This window comes from Solanum dulcamara, chromosome 11, assembly GCF_947179165.1.
Source record: "Solanum dulcamara chromosome 11, daSolDulc1.2, whole genome shotgun sequence".
Classification (NCBI taxonomy): Eukaryota; Viridiplantae; Streptophyta; class Magnoliopsida; order Solanales; family Solanaceae; genus Solanum; species Solanum dulcamara.
This window is the reverse complement of record NC_077247.1, coordinates 57,990,074-58,005,459: the sequence shown is the minus strand read 5'-3', so window position 1 is coordinate 58,005,459 and position 15,386 is coordinate 57,990,074. Positions and strand designations below refer to the sequence as shown.

At 34.4% G+C, this 15,386-nt stretch overlaps 2 protein-coding genes across 3 annotated transcripts; both read left to right on the top strand.

Moving 5' to 3' along the window:
• Positions 1-1,248: 1,248 nt before the first annotated feature.
• LOC129873561 (patatin-like protein 2) lies at positions 1,249-4,477 on the top strand. Of its 2 annotated transcripts, none has more exons than XM_055948678.1 (7): positions 1,249-1,897; positions 2,015-2,196; positions 2,759-2,945; positions 3,166-3,327; positions 3,456-3,758; positions 3,832-4,007; positions 4,116-4,477. In XM_055948678.1, the coding sequence occupies exons 1-7, from the start codon at positions 1,748-1,750 to the stop codon at positions 4,180-4,182; spliced, it is 1,227 nt and encodes a 408-aa protein (XP_055804653.1). In that variant the 5' UTR covers positions 1,249-1,747; the 3' UTR covers positions 4,183-4,477. The 2 variants fall into 2 exon arrangements, with proteins under 2 accessions (XP_055804653.1, XP_055804652.1); XM_055948677.1 differs by having other exon boundaries at positions 2,750-2,945.
• An 8,435-nt stretch (positions 4,478-12,912) lies between these two features.
• On the top strand, positions 12,913-15,382 carry LOC129873850 (patatin-like protein 2). Its single transcript, XM_055949041.1, has 7 exons — positions 12,913-13,239; positions 13,349-13,530; positions 13,814-14,000; positions 14,183-14,344; positions 14,432-14,734; positions 14,831-15,006; positions 15,103-15,382. The coding sequence occupies exons 1-7, from the start codon at positions 13,090-13,092 to the stop codon at positions 15,161-15,163; spliced, it is 1,221 nt and encodes a 406-aa protein (XP_055805016.1). The 5' UTR covers positions 12,913-13,089; the 3' UTR covers positions 15,164-15,382.
• The last annotated feature ends 4 nt before the right edge of the window (positions 15,383-15,386 follow it).

Here is a 15,386-nt window from a genome sequence, read left to right as displayed (position 1 = left end):
TTTATCAGTTCATCATTTAGAGGGGTGGATTAAGACTATCAAAATAACATTATCAAAAAGTAATCAAGATTAACAATAATTTAAATGTGCACTAAATAAATGATGTCAGTTTAGGTGTCCTGGGATTTTAACCCTTCAAGATTCCGTGAGCTTGAAGAATTGACCATTTCTATTAATTAATGGGTGATAACAAATCAAAATGGTACGAGACTGATTATTTGCTTCTAGTTAATTTTCCTATTCCTTAATTTGTTTTTTACCCATCAATGCCGTGTATAACTATTTTTATTCATAATTCAAAGTACTCTGAAGCATGATAGATAAATAAAATAATGGAAATAATAAAGGTCAAGCAACATCAGAAATATTTCAAAGGCCAACAGGCAATAGCGTGCAGAGAGTATATCTTGAAGAAACATAAGAACTAGGTGCAACACGTTTGTACATTAAAATATGAAGCATTATGTACAACACATCGTATGACTAGTACTCTAAAAAAAACCAGAAAAATAAATAGTCGACAATACATCATTCCTTATAGCTGGATCAAAATTATTATTTTTTATCGTGATTAGTCACGCTAAAAAATAAATGGGAATATTACTGATTCTCACGTTGAAGTGGAGTGGGAAAAAAAATGGATTCAATTGTCCTTCATGTTGCTGGACTGTCTCTTTTTTGAAAAACAATTATATCACATTGGTCCATTGTTAATTAATTAATATATACCAATCAAATAATTAAACTATAAGACTAATTGATTTAAGTAAAGATACATGTTCTCTCTGTTTATGTTTATGTAATCGTATTTCTTCTTTTTTTTTTAAAATTGAAAACAATTCAACTTAGGCTTCCTATTTATCCTTAATGACAAATTTTCGTAGCACATAAATATTATGACATATTTAAAAATAAAAATAAAATAAAAATTTATAACAGTACATTATGACATTTCTAAAACTATAAGTTATCATAATGCACTAAGAGGTGAATTGAAAAGAGTGTTACTGGCTATCAAGGGGAAGAGATGCAATCGGTTTAAGAAGGAGACATTATCTCTTAGCTATAATTAATGATAAATTGTAGTACTATGCAAGATTTTTGCTCTTTTCTTGCAAGTCATTGTGTATTGACTTTTTTTCTTTTTGGCTAGGTTTTCTTGTTTGACTTTTCTCCTCTATTTTTGGGATCATTTTTTATTTGTTAAGTTCATTATACTCTTCTTGCACTACAAGCAAATCAAATTTTGAAAAATAACATTACTGCAACACCTGACGAAAGCCTTTAGTAACAGAAAACAGGGAAAATTAAGACGAGCGACATAAATTTGAATTAGTACATGTTGGTAGTTGGTACAACTTGGACAGGACGATGAAGAAACTTAAAACAATACCACTAGTTCTTAACTATTACTCCATTTATTAATTAACTTAAACTCAATATATTCTTCAACAATCTTTCAAGACTAAATTATTGGATAGAGGAACTCACGACGAAGATTAATCAATTGAGATTTGTTCATGAACTCGTCAAAGATCAGTTTATATATCCTATTTGTTTTGATCAATGACAAAGACACTTGTTAATTATTTTTTTCCTTTTTTCTTTTATTTATGATAAATATCATCTTTGAAACGCCTGCACAATGTTTCTATTTGTTCGCATTATGATAAGCATATGAAATGAACTAATTAAATCGCTCCATATATCTTTTTTCTTTTACACTAATTATCTTTTGGATATTCCGATGGAAAAAGAAGCTGCAGGTGAATCATCTCGAGTAGCAATGCTGCCTCCCAACACAGGGAGGCTGATAACCATTCTCTCCATCGATGGAGGAGGAATTAGAGGAATTATTCCTGGGGTTATCCTTGCATATCTTGAATCACAACTTCAGGTGATTAATTACTTATAAAAAAATTCATTAGAGTAATTAATAAAAAGATTAATTCAAAAGTACAATTATAAGGACTTGTTGGCTATGTACTTACTATATATTCAATTTTGTTTGCAGGAATTGGACGGTGAGGATGCAAGAATTGCGGATTATTTTGACTTGATAGCAGGAACAAGCACGGGTGGCCTTGTAACAGCCATGTTAGCTGCACCTAACAATGATAAACGCCCTCTTTATGTCGCCAAAGATATTACTCCTTTCTATCTAGAGCACTCTCCGAAAATATTTCCCCAGATTAGGTTAAACTATTAATCCTTTCTATATATGATTCTTAATTTTTCTTATTGGATAATGGTGATGATGTACTGATAACTCGATTATTCCGTTAGATATCTAGATACATATATGCTACTTTCCATTAGTATAAGTATCAAACAAAATTATGCATATCAAGACTTGAAAGCATATGAAAAAAGTCAACTACTACTTTTTTTATTTGAATTGTGTGCTCTTAAGATTTTTTAATCCATTTCATTGACCATCAGACCACACCATCTACATGTGTATATATATTTTGATTTTAGTAGGATAATATATATATTGGATAGTAATGTTGTATGGGCAATAATTCACCTCAACTATTCTATTGAATAGCTGCTAATTAAGGTAAGTAGGTAACCATCCAACCGAGTCTTAAGCATGTGGGGGTAAAGTCACGTCCTAGCATTTATTTTTTTTGGTCTCTGCTCACTTTTATGATTTTAATCCACCTCATTAACAGTTTATTAGACCACATGAGTTACCAATGCTTTCAATGCATGTATATCGATCTCTTGATTTTTGTGGGATTAGTTGTTGCAGTGGACCATTTGCTGGACTCATAAATCTAACCAAAATGATGAACGGACCAAAATATGATGGGAAATATCTTCACACACTTATAAAGAGACTCCTAGGAGGTACCAGGTTGCATGATACCTTAACTGCCGTCGTAATTCCAACTTTTGACATCAAGACACTTCAGCCAGTTATCTTCAGCTCATATGAGGTGTGCCTTCTATACCTCCACCCAATCCTTCTTTTGTTTAACAACTTGAAGAGAAATAATTGAAATTATAGATGCTCAATCAAATTAAAATAAGTGATGTTAACAACTTGAAGAGAAAGGCAGTTAACGTGTTACAACAGGTTAAAGTTTTTATTTTTATTTTAAAAAAAATGTCAATGTCTATGACTATGAGTCAAATACGTACTTAAATATTTTGCAGGCAAAATCGAAACCTGATTTGGATGCGGAACTGGCGGACATTTGCATTAGTACCTCGGCAGCACCAACTATTCTACCTGCCCATAGTTTCAAGAACAAGGATGCTCAAAATAATGAACGCGAATTCAACCTAATTGATGGTGGCGTGGCTGCTAATAATCCGGTAATAAATATATACTGTAGTATGTATATATAAAATTCTTGAAAATCAATACTTTAGAGTAGAAAATTTGATTTATGATTGATCACTCTTTTGATTATGTATGTGAATGGTTTTTAATAATATTATAGACATCGATCGCAATTGGTGAGGTGACTAAGCAAGTATTGATGAAGTACGAAGACTTATTTCCTATCAAGGACATGGATTATGGTCGTTTTCTAGTAATATCACTGGGGACAGGCAATGCAAAGAATGAGGAAAAATACAATGCGAAAATGGCTGCGAAATGGGGATTACTTAGCTGGCTAACTCATAACAACTCCACACCAATCGTCGAAGCTTTTAATCAAGCAAGCGCTGATATGGTTGATTATCATAACTTTGTGGTTTTCAAAGCTCTTCACTCGGACGATAAATACCTCCGAATCCAGGTACCTCCCTCGAGCCTCAGTTATATACAGTATAATTTTTTTTCTCTTTAACCTATCAATTATTTGATACCAGGATGACACTTTGACGGGGAACTTGGCGTCAGCTGACATAGCCACAAAGGAAAACTTAGAAGGCCTCGTTAAGGTAGGAGAACGGTTGCTGGACAAACCGACTTCTAAGATAAACATAGACAAAGGAGTTTATGAAGCAGTTGAGAACGGAGGAACCAACAAGGAAACTCTTCGAAGGTACAGATATATATGTATATGGCATTTATAAACGTTGAACATTCATTATATGATGAAATAGTACTGCTAATTTATTAGTAACTATTGTCTCGTTGTAAAATGTTGCAGGTTTGCAAAGATACTTTCAGACGAGAGAAAATTCCGCCAGGCCAATTCCAGTAGCCGGTTGGTCTAATGACATTCAATATATTGTCATCCACTTTGTTGCTACAGCGTGAATGTATTCTGTGTTTCAGTTTAATAATGTTCCTACTTTCCCCTTCCTTTTATGCCTTTATATATATATGTCGGTGAAATTAAAGCTGCATACCTTGTGTAGCATATCATTCTGTATATCAGTGAATATAATATTCAGTTAATATGACAATACTTCCCTATGCGGACTAATTTATAGGATGCTCAGATCTTACTAAAATCTAAATTGGTTTATGTGGACTAATTTTGAGCCATATACATGTCAATATTTTGTATAAATTAAATCTGTACTAGTTAATGTACTACTATAATATATAGTTAGTGCTAAAAAAATTAATTTGGGAAAGTTTATGTATTCTTACGTTGCAGGGTAAAAAGTGGAGAGATTAACCAACAAAAACTCCCAAAAAATATCTACTTTTATGATTATTTGGTCAGTTTGATTTTTAGTGTATAATTCATCAATTAGTTTTATATGACACCATCTATTTTTTTTAATTTTTTTTTTTATAATTTGGAGGCATTCTATTTCATATGCAAAAGGTTATAGAGGGGGCCAAACCTTTCCTCATACAAGAGAAGCTAAAATGGTAAGTCATTCTTACAATTTTAACTTTCAAAATAAAAGCAAAAGAGGAGGATTGCTCCAAATACAGTAAGGCGTCCAAAAAATGTCTAGGTTAAAATACCTAGTACTTTCCAAGAGGAGTTCAATCAGGATCAAGGATGAAAGTGTTTTTCCTTGGTCTGATTCTAAAGTTGGGACTAGCTTCTTCATCAGTCTTCATTGTGGCTATAATCTCCCTCGATAAGTTTACAGTTTCAGTGAAGAAGTCAGTTTTTCTATCAAGCTCCGCAACGTTGGCTAAAAGATCAGGTGGAGTTTCCTTCCTTGAATATATGAATGAATTGAAAAGTTCCCTCTGAAGTCATATTGTGGATGTCATTAATTTCCTCCTTAATACTACAAGCTGTAGTTGTGGCTTTGTTGATCATGTTAATCACAGTCAAGAAATCAAATTCTATAGTGAAAACATTGAAACCGTGATCAATACACTATCTTAATCCAATCTTGATAGCCCGAGCCTTGGCCAAGTTGTTAGAAGAATAACCAAAATATGTTGTGAAAGCCATGATCATATGACCCATATAATTCCTTAGAATACCTCCGCCACCGGCACTTCTGAGATTACCCTTAGAGCATCCGTCAACATTAAGCTTGTATTCTCCACGATTAGGCTTATTCCACATGACTGGGGTGATATCAAGCTTAGGCTTAAGATTGTCCATCATCCGACAAATGCTTCGAAAATTTGTGGGAAACTGAAAGGAGGGGAACTGGGAAGTGAGGATCAAATGGGTGAAGTATGTAGTTTGATGAATAATGTTGCTAGGAGAAGTTTTGGTGCCTTCATATTTATAAGTGCATCTATATTTTCATAATTCCCAGCAAACCACAGAAGGAAGGCATTGAGCGATCAACTGGAGCGCTTTGTCGTGATCAACGGTGCGGGGCGATTGTGCAGGTTTATGCACGGGTAAAATAAATAAAAAATTATGCGTGGTTGTGCAGGTTGAAATCTTCACGGGTTTAAGTTGAACTTGCACCGTCTTGCTCCGTTACCATCCCTATAAAAACGTTGAGACTAGAGAGAGCATGATTATGAGAAGAAATTTAACAATGTTTTCCTCTGATATGAGCATTCAAGTAAAAACCTTAAGACGAATAAAGGCATCCAATTGGGATAAGAATACTTCAAAGCACGGTATATTATAAAATCTAGAAGCAGAACTCTAGTCTTATATATACACAGATACAAAAACAAGGAGATTAAGGGAAATGTAAGGATCGGTAGGGATGGAAAACGGTGGGCCGGTGCGGTTGCAGGACAAATTCGGTAAGTCCGGGAAGACTCCAATCCTCCCTGCCCCACCCGGCTCACCCCCACATTATTTTTTACACGGTGTCATTTTCTAAAAATATGTAATTATAACTTACCTCAAAATTTAATATCTCCGTTGTTACAAATATTAGTGGATGTTAGGTGAATTTTTTTTTTTTATATAAGTGGGGCCCACTGATAAGTGGGCAACCCACTGATTTCCTCTCCTTTTAGCCTATTTTCTTGCCTATAAATTGAAGGCGTATAGGTGAATTGAAGAGTGCATCGAAATAAAAACATTTGCTACTTTACTCTTCTGCTCATTTCTCCTATATCTTTGTTCTCCTCTTAATCTTTTATTTGTTCTGTTGCCAATTTAATTTACAACACGTTATCAGCACGAGGCTCTGGCTATTTGTTTTTAAAGGTAACAAAAAGTGGTAAGAATTTTATTTAATTTTCTTTTCATAAAATGGCAAATATTTCAAAAATTGAATTTGTTGCTTTGGATATCTCTGGAAAAGATTACTCCTCATGGGCACTAGATGCCGAAATTCATCTTGAATCGATGGGTCTGGCAGACACCATCAAAGATGATAACACGGCATCTAGTCAAGATCGTGCAAAAGCTATGATTTTCCTCCGCCACCATCTTGACGAGGGTCTTAAATTACAATATCTTACATTAAAAGATCCCTTGAAATTGTGGAAAAATTTAAAAGAAAGGTATGACCACCTGAAGTTGGTCATGCTTCCACAAGCACGTTATGACTGGTTAAATCTGAGACTGATGGACTTTAAAAATATAACTGAATATAATTCTGCTTTATTTAGAATTATAGCTCAGTTAACTTTATGCGGAGATGAAATCACGGAACAAGATAAACTTGAAAAAACATACTCCACATTTCCACCCGCGAATATGCTCCTGCAGCAGCAATATCGCGAAAAAGGCTTTACAAAATATTCTGAATTATTATCTCACTTACTTATTGCTGAACGTCATAATGAATTATTAATGAAAAATCATGTTAGTCGGCCCGTTGGTTCTTTGCCACTCCCTGAAGTGAATCAGGCAAATTCTAACCAACGAGAAAGAGGCCATGGCCCCAGTCGTGGTCGTGGTCGTGGCCGTAGTCAAAGAAGAATTTTTAATCATGATGCTCGGCTGGCACCGAGAAATAACCAGCAATATAAAAGGCAGGGTAAAAAGCCAGAAGCTTTATCGAAGAATAATTCAGAAACAATATGTCATAGATGTGGAGGTGTGGGGCACTGGTCGCGGATTTGCCGGTCATCAAAACGCTTGGTTCAGCTATATCAGGCATCGTTAAAGAGGGCAGAAAATAATCCAGAGACAAATTTTATCTCTGAGGACAATATTGAGCCCATGCATCTGGATGTAGCTGATTTCTTTAATTTTTCAGAAGTAAATATGAATGTTGATAAGCCCGATAATATTTAAACAATTCTCTTTGTTGTTGTATGTATTAAAAATTATGTTTGTATTTTTCTAGATTCATGTAATAAAATAAAATTTTGTATAATAAATTATGTATTAATTATAATATTTACTTTCTTTCTTTGTGAAGAAAATATGGAAATGCCTCAAATCTTGTTTGGATCAATGATAAATCACGAGGATATTTGTGTAATTGATAGTGGAACAACTCATGCTATATTTAAAGACGAGAAATATTTTTCCAATTTACTTAGAAGAAAAGCTAATGTTACTACAATTTCTGGTAATTCAAAAATGATAGAAGGCTCCGGAAGAGCTACTATAATTCTACCTAAGGGGACAAAAATTGTTATAGAAGATGCACTATTTTCTTCTAAATCCCCAAGAAACTTGTTAAGTTTTAAAGATATCCGCAGAAATGGATATCATGTTGAGACATTAAATGAAATGAATATTGAATATCTTGGTATAACCAAGAGTGTCTCAGGCCAGAAATATATTTTGGAAAAATTACCAACTCTGTCATCTGGTCTATATTATGCAAAAATTAGTGCAATTGAAGCAAATATGATCGTAAACCAGAAGTTTACTGATCCAAATATATTTGTGTTATGGCATGATCGAATAGGTCATCCTGGATCAATAATGATGAGACGAATTCTTGAAAATTCAACTGGACATCCTTTAAAGAACCAGAAGATTCTTACAAATGATGAATTTTCATGTGCTGCTTGTTATCAAGGCAAATTAATTGTCAGGCCATCTACCCTGAAGGTTGGCATCGAATCTCCTGGATTTTTAGAGCGTATACATGGAGATATATGTGGACCTATTCATCCACCAAGTGGATTGTTTAGATATTTTATGGTCCTAATAGATGCATCATCTAGATGGTCTCATGTGTGCCTATTATCATCTCGCAACCTGGCGTTTGCGAAGTTGTTAGCACAAATAATAAGATTGAGAGCGCAATTCCCAGATTATCCAATTAAGACCATTCGCCTTGATAATGCTGGAGAATTTACATCCCAAGCATTTAATGATTATTGCTTATCAATTGGGATAAAAATTGAACATCCTGTTGCTCATGTTCATACTCAAAATGGCCTTGCAGAGTCATTTATAAAGCGCCTACAATTGATAGCAAGACCTCTACTAATGAAAACAAATTTGCCAATTACTGTTTGGGGTCATGCTATTTTACATGCAGCAGCACTTGTACGTCTCAGACCGACACATTATAATAAATACTCTCCGTCACAATTAGTATTTGGTCATGAACCAAATATAGCCCATTTAAGAATTTTTGGTTGTGCGGTGTACGTGCCTGTAGCACCACCACAACGTACAAAAATGGGCCCTCAACGAAGGTTGAGCATATATGTTGGGTTTGACTCACCCTCCATAATTCGATACCTTGAACCGTTGACTGGAGATTTATTCACTGCTCGATTTGCAGATTGTCGATTTGATGAAACAATTTTCCCGCCATTAGGGGGAGAGAAAAAGGAACCCGAAAAAGAAAAAGAAATTGCGTGGAAAGTTTCATCACTATCACATTTTGATCCACGTACCCGCACATGTGAACAGGAGGTCCAGAAGATCATCCACTTGCAGAAAATAGCAAATCAAATGCCAGATGCATTTACTGATTTGAAACGGATAACTAAGTCACATATCCCTGCAGTGAATGTACCTATCCGGATTGATGTCCCAAAAGGACCATCTACAAGTATCATAGCTTCTGAATCCCAAACACGCCAGAAGCGTGGTAGACCGTTGGGTTCAAAGGATAAAAATCCTAGAAAGAGAAGCGTGAGAAATAATAAAGATGATACTACAATAGAACCTCCTGAAGAAGGTCAAGATTTGAGTAATCCTGATATTCCTGAAGAAATCAGTGAACCCGAGACTCAAGTAAATGAAGAACTTTCAATAAATTCTTTCGGTGATGAGATAAATTTAGATCGATCTAAAATCACGGTTGATAATGTTTTTGCATATAATGTTGCACTTAATCTCATGCAAGATAGTGAAAGTCTTGAGCCTAAATCCGTCGAAGAATGTCAACGTAGATGTGATTGGCCAGAATGGCAAAAGGCAATTCAATCAGAATTAGACTCACTTGCTAAACGTGAGGTTTTTGGACCTGTAGTCCAAACCCCTGAAGGTGTAAAACCAGTTGGCTATAAATGGGTTTTTGTTAGAAAACGAAACGAGAGAAATGAAATTATAAGATATAAGGCACGCCTTGTTGCACAAGGATTCTCTCAAAGACCCGGAGTCAACTATGAAGAAACATATTCACCGGTTATGGATGGAATAACATTTCGATATCTCATCAGTTTAGCTGTACATAAAAATCTTGAAATACACCTAATGGATGTGGTTACAGCTTACCTTTATGGTTCACTTGATAATGAAATTTACATGAAAATCCCAGAAGGATTAAAATTGCCTGAAGCATGTAAAAAGTCTCGGGAAGTATACTCAATAAAACTCCAAAGATCATTATATGGTCTGAAACAATCAGGGCGTATGTGGTATAATCGCCTAAGTGAGTACTTAATAAATGAAGGTTATATTAATGATGTTATTTGTCCATGTGTTTTTATTAAGAAAACGGAATCAGAGTTTGTTATACTCGCCGTTTATGTTGATGACATAAATCTCATTGGAACCCCTGTAGAGGTCCAAAAGGCAATTGAGTATCTAAAGAAAGAATTTGAAATGAAAGACCTTGGAAAGACAAAACTTTGTCTAGGTCTGCAAATTGAATATTTAGCAGACGGAGTTTTTGTCCATCAATCTGCCTACACTGAGAAAATCTTAAAAAGATTTTACATGGACAAAGCACATCCATTAAGTACTCCAATGATTGTTCGATCACTTGAAGTGGAAAAAGATCAATTTCGACCTCCAAGAGAGGATGAAGAAATTCTTGGTCCTGAAGTACCATATCTTAGTGCTATTGGTGCACTTATGTATCTTGCTAACGCAACTAGGCCTGATATAACATTTTCTGTTAATTTGCTAGCAAGGTATAGTTCATCCCCAACGCGAAGGCATTGGAACGGTATCAAACATATTTTGCGATACCTGAAGGGTACTATTGATATGGGTTTGTTTTATACTAACAAAGGTTACGCAGACCTTATTGGTTATGCAGATGCAGGTTATTTATCAGACCCACATAAAGCTCGATCTCAGACAGGTTATCTGTTTACACACGGAGGGACTGCTATATCATGGCGATCTACAAAACAGTCCATTGTTGCTACTTCTTCAAATCATGCTGAAATAATAGCAATTCATGAAGCAAGTAGAGAATGTGTGTGGTTGAGATCGATGATACAGTTCATCAAAGAAAGATGTGGTCTGGAAAATAATGTTAAAGTACCCACAATTATATTCGAAGACAATGCCGCGTGTATAGCTCAATTGAAAGGTGGCTTCATAAAAGGAGACAGAACGAAACACATTTCACCAAAATTATTCTTCACACATGATCTTCAGAAGAACGGTGAAATTGATGTACAACAAGTTCGTTCAAGTGATAATCTTGCAGATTTATTCACAAAGGCATTACCAACATCAACTTTTGAGAAGCTAAGGCATAAGGTTGGAATGCGCCGTCTCCAAAATATCAAATGAAGTTTTCATCAGGGGGAGTAAAATACGCGCTGCACTCTTTTTCCCTTAACCAAGGTTTTGTCCCACTGGGTTTTCCTGGTAAGGTTTTTTAATGAGGCAGCAATCAAGGCGTATTACCAAATATGTAGATACAACATCTATGGAAGCACATTACACGTGTACATCCAAGGGGGAGTGTTACAAATATTAGTGGATGTTAGGTGAATTTTTTTTTTTTATATAAGTGGGGCCCACTGATAAGTGGGCAACCCACTGATTTCCTCTCCTTTTAGCCTATTTTCTTGCCTATAAATTGAAGGCGTATAGGTGAATTGAAGAGTGCATCGAAATAAAAACATTTGCTACTTTACTCTTCTGCTCATTTCTCCTATATCTTTGTTCTCCTCTTAATCTTTTATTTGTTCTGTTGCCAATTTAATTTACAACATCCGTAAATTTTTTCAGACTATCTATGAAGTAAGTTCCAATAAAAAATTATCTTAGAGGACTGATGATTCAGACCTGTATTTCTAGGTGATCTTGAGGAAAAATGTCTTTAGAGTCTAGATCTCTTCGACTTTCATATATATAAAGAAAATGAGCCCGACCAACTTAAAGCTCCTTTTTAGCTTTTGAACGTGTTTGCCTAATGCTAACTTTAAGTCATAAAGTTTTAAAGTCAATCAAAAATGAAAAGTTAGGATTTCTAACCTTTTTTTTTCTAATTGCTTAAAGCCATTTTGTTTGACCATAGAAATTACTTTTATATCTCTTATATTTTAACTAAATTCTCAAACTACCATTTTTATTATTTTAACCCTAAAATTCAAACACTTATTTTCAACATAAACACTTTTATCCAAACACTCAACTGCTTATTTATAAAAATAACTTTCAGCACTTCAAAATTCTAAAAACACTTCATACATAAAAATTACTTTTTTTAAGTCCATTCAAACGAGCTCAATATTTGATCTTTTTGTGAATACCCAAAAATATGAGATACTAATTCGAGATACATTTTCAAGGTAAAATAAATATTTTTATGAGTGTAAGCTAGAATTTAGGATAAAGTAACCGTCAAAAACTCTAACGGACCTTAGAAGTAGAAGAACATGAATTCAGTTCGTTCTACAGACATCATACATAAATCAGGTAATTTTTTTATGCCTCACATGGTTCTATGCTTAAAAAAGGTAAACGTGTAAAATCGTGCATTTGTTAACTGAAACCAACACATGTCCAGCAATTAATCTTCCAGGACTTGTAATTAAATAAATTTGGATTATTAGATGTTGGTACAACAACTTGGACAAGACGCTGAAGAAACTTAAAAAACACTGCTAGTTCTTAAGACTCCATCTTATCTACATTTTGTTTGTTTTATTACTATATTTGAATAATCAGAAAATATTTTACTTGATCATAAAATGTTAAAATACCTTCTAAATATTGTGATTTATTAACTATTGTGGCTTATAATCTTTTTATGTGTTTCTAAATATGTAAAGTTTATTTTTAAAAATTTTAAAGAATCTATATCCAAATTCACTCCATTTTGACTCTTATACTTTAAATCAAGCCAAACAAATTGAAATAGAGATTATTACTTATTCCATTTATTAATTAACTTATACAACTCAAGACATTATTCAACCATCTTTAATTGGATGGTGGAACACTCGAAGAAGAAGACCCAGTTGAGATTGTCCATGGTGTAATAATCATTGACAAAGACACCTATTAATATTTTTCTCATTTTTCTTTTATTTATGTCAATTATCATCTTTGAAATGCTTGCCCAATGTTTCTATTTATTCGCATTATAATTAGCATACGAGATGAAGTAATTGTTAAGTCTCTCTATATATCTATCTTATTTTAGGCTAATTATCTTTTGGATATTCCGATGGAAAAAGAAGCTGCAGGTGAATCATCTCGAGTAACAATGCCGCCTCCCAACACAGGGAAGCTGATAACCATTCTCTCCATCGATGGAGGAGGAATTAGAGGAATTATTCCCGGGGTTATCCTTGCATATCTTGAATCACAACTTCAGGTTATTTTTAATTAGACTAAAAAAAATTAAACATTTAGAGGTAGATGTAGTGAGTTTAGTAATAAGAAACTTGATCATTTTACTGTAATTATATTGGTTTTGTTTGCAGGAATTGGATGGTGAAGATGCAAGAATTGCGGATTATTTTGACTTGATAGCAGGAACAAGCACAGGGGGCCTTGTAACAGCCATGTTGGCTGCACCAAACAAAGCTAAACGCCCTCTTTATGCTGCCAAAGATATTACACCTTTCTATCTTGAGCACTCCCCCAAAATCTTTCACCAGATCGGGTAAACCATGCTACCTACCCAAGTGTTAGATATATATATATATAATTCTTGATTTTTCTTTTGGAATAATAGTTTTTGTACGGACAACTTGCGATTCCATAGTCCACTAGTGCAACTGTGCAAGTACCAGACATAATTATGCTTACCAAGACTTGGGAAAAAGCCACCTAGTAGGTTTTTGTATGAACTCTGTACTCCTACAGTTTTCATCCACTTCATAATTAACAGTTAAATCACACCCTTAAAATACACGTATACCTCTTGATTTTCGTAATTTTTGCAGTGGACCATTTGATGGGGTCATAAATCTAACCAAAATGTTGAACGGACCAAAATATGATGGGAAGTATCTTCATACACTTATAAAGGGACTCCTAGGAAGTACCAGGTTGCATGATACCTTAACTGCCGTCGTAATTCCAACTTTTGACATCAAGGATCTTCAGCCAGTTATTTTCAGCTCATATGAGGTATGTCTTCTATATCTCTTAATTGGATAATTTACTTGTTTATACCAATAGTACTGTTACTGTAAATCATACAAAATAAGTGAAATTAACAACTTGAAATTAAGGCAGTTAACGTGCTCCAACAAGTTAAAATATTTCTCTATGTTAATATATACGAGTCAACTATTTAAACCATTTTGTAGACAAACTCGAAACCTGATTTGAATGCGGAACTGGCGGACATTTGCATAAGTACCTCGGCAGCGCCAACGTTTCTTCCTGCCCATAGTTTCAAGAACAAGGATGCTCAAAATAAAGAACATGAATTTAACCTAATTGATGGTGGTGTGGCTGCTAATAACCCGGTAAATACAGTACTTTTCAGTAGAAAATTCAGTAATAATTGAAAATATTTTGGTTTATGTATGTGATGAATTTTAATAATATTGTAGACATTGATCGCAATTGGTGAGGTGACTAAGCAAGTATTGATGAAGCACGAAGACTTATTTCCTATCAAGCCCATGGATTATGGTCGTTTTCTTGTAATATCACTGGGAACAGGCAATGCAAAGAACGAGGAAAAATACAATGCTAAAATGGCTGCGAAGTGGGGATTACTTAGCTGGCTAACTCATAACAATTCCACACCAATCGTCGAAGCTTTTAATCAAGCAAGCGCTGATATGGTTGATTTACACAACTTTGTGGTTTTCAAAGCTCTTCAATCGGATGATCAATACCTCCGAATCCAGGTATCTATCTATCTATCACACTTAATTGACATGTTATATAACAATTTACTTGCCTTATTTTTCAGATTACTAATATCATCTGCTGTTTGATACCAGGATGACACTTTGACAGGGAACTTGGCCTCAGTTGACATAGCAACAAAGGAAAACTTAGAAGGCCTCGTTAAGGTAGGAGAACGGTTACTGGACAAACCAGCTTCCAAGATAAACTTAGACAAAGGAGTTTATGAAGCAGTTGAGAACGGAGGAACCAACAAGGAAGCTCTACGGAGGTAGAGCTTGTCTACCGCATTTATAGACGTTGAACATTCATTATATGACTACTAATGAGTATTGATCATTGCCTCGTTTTTAATTAAATCTTGCAGGTTTGCCAAGATACTTTCGAACGAGAGAAAATTCCGCCAGTCCAGTAGCCGGATGATCTAAATGAAATTGTATTGTCATCAACTTTAATGTATTGATTGTGTGTTTCAATTTAATAATGTTCCTACTTTGCCATTCCTTTTCATGCCTTCATAAGATTCTGTAACCCATGTCAAATCATATTTTTGGTGGAAAATTCTTAAGTTGAATGATTTTAGTGATACAAAAATAAATTGATTGAGTTTACTAATAATTTCATACAATTATGTAACTTCTGATAAATTTA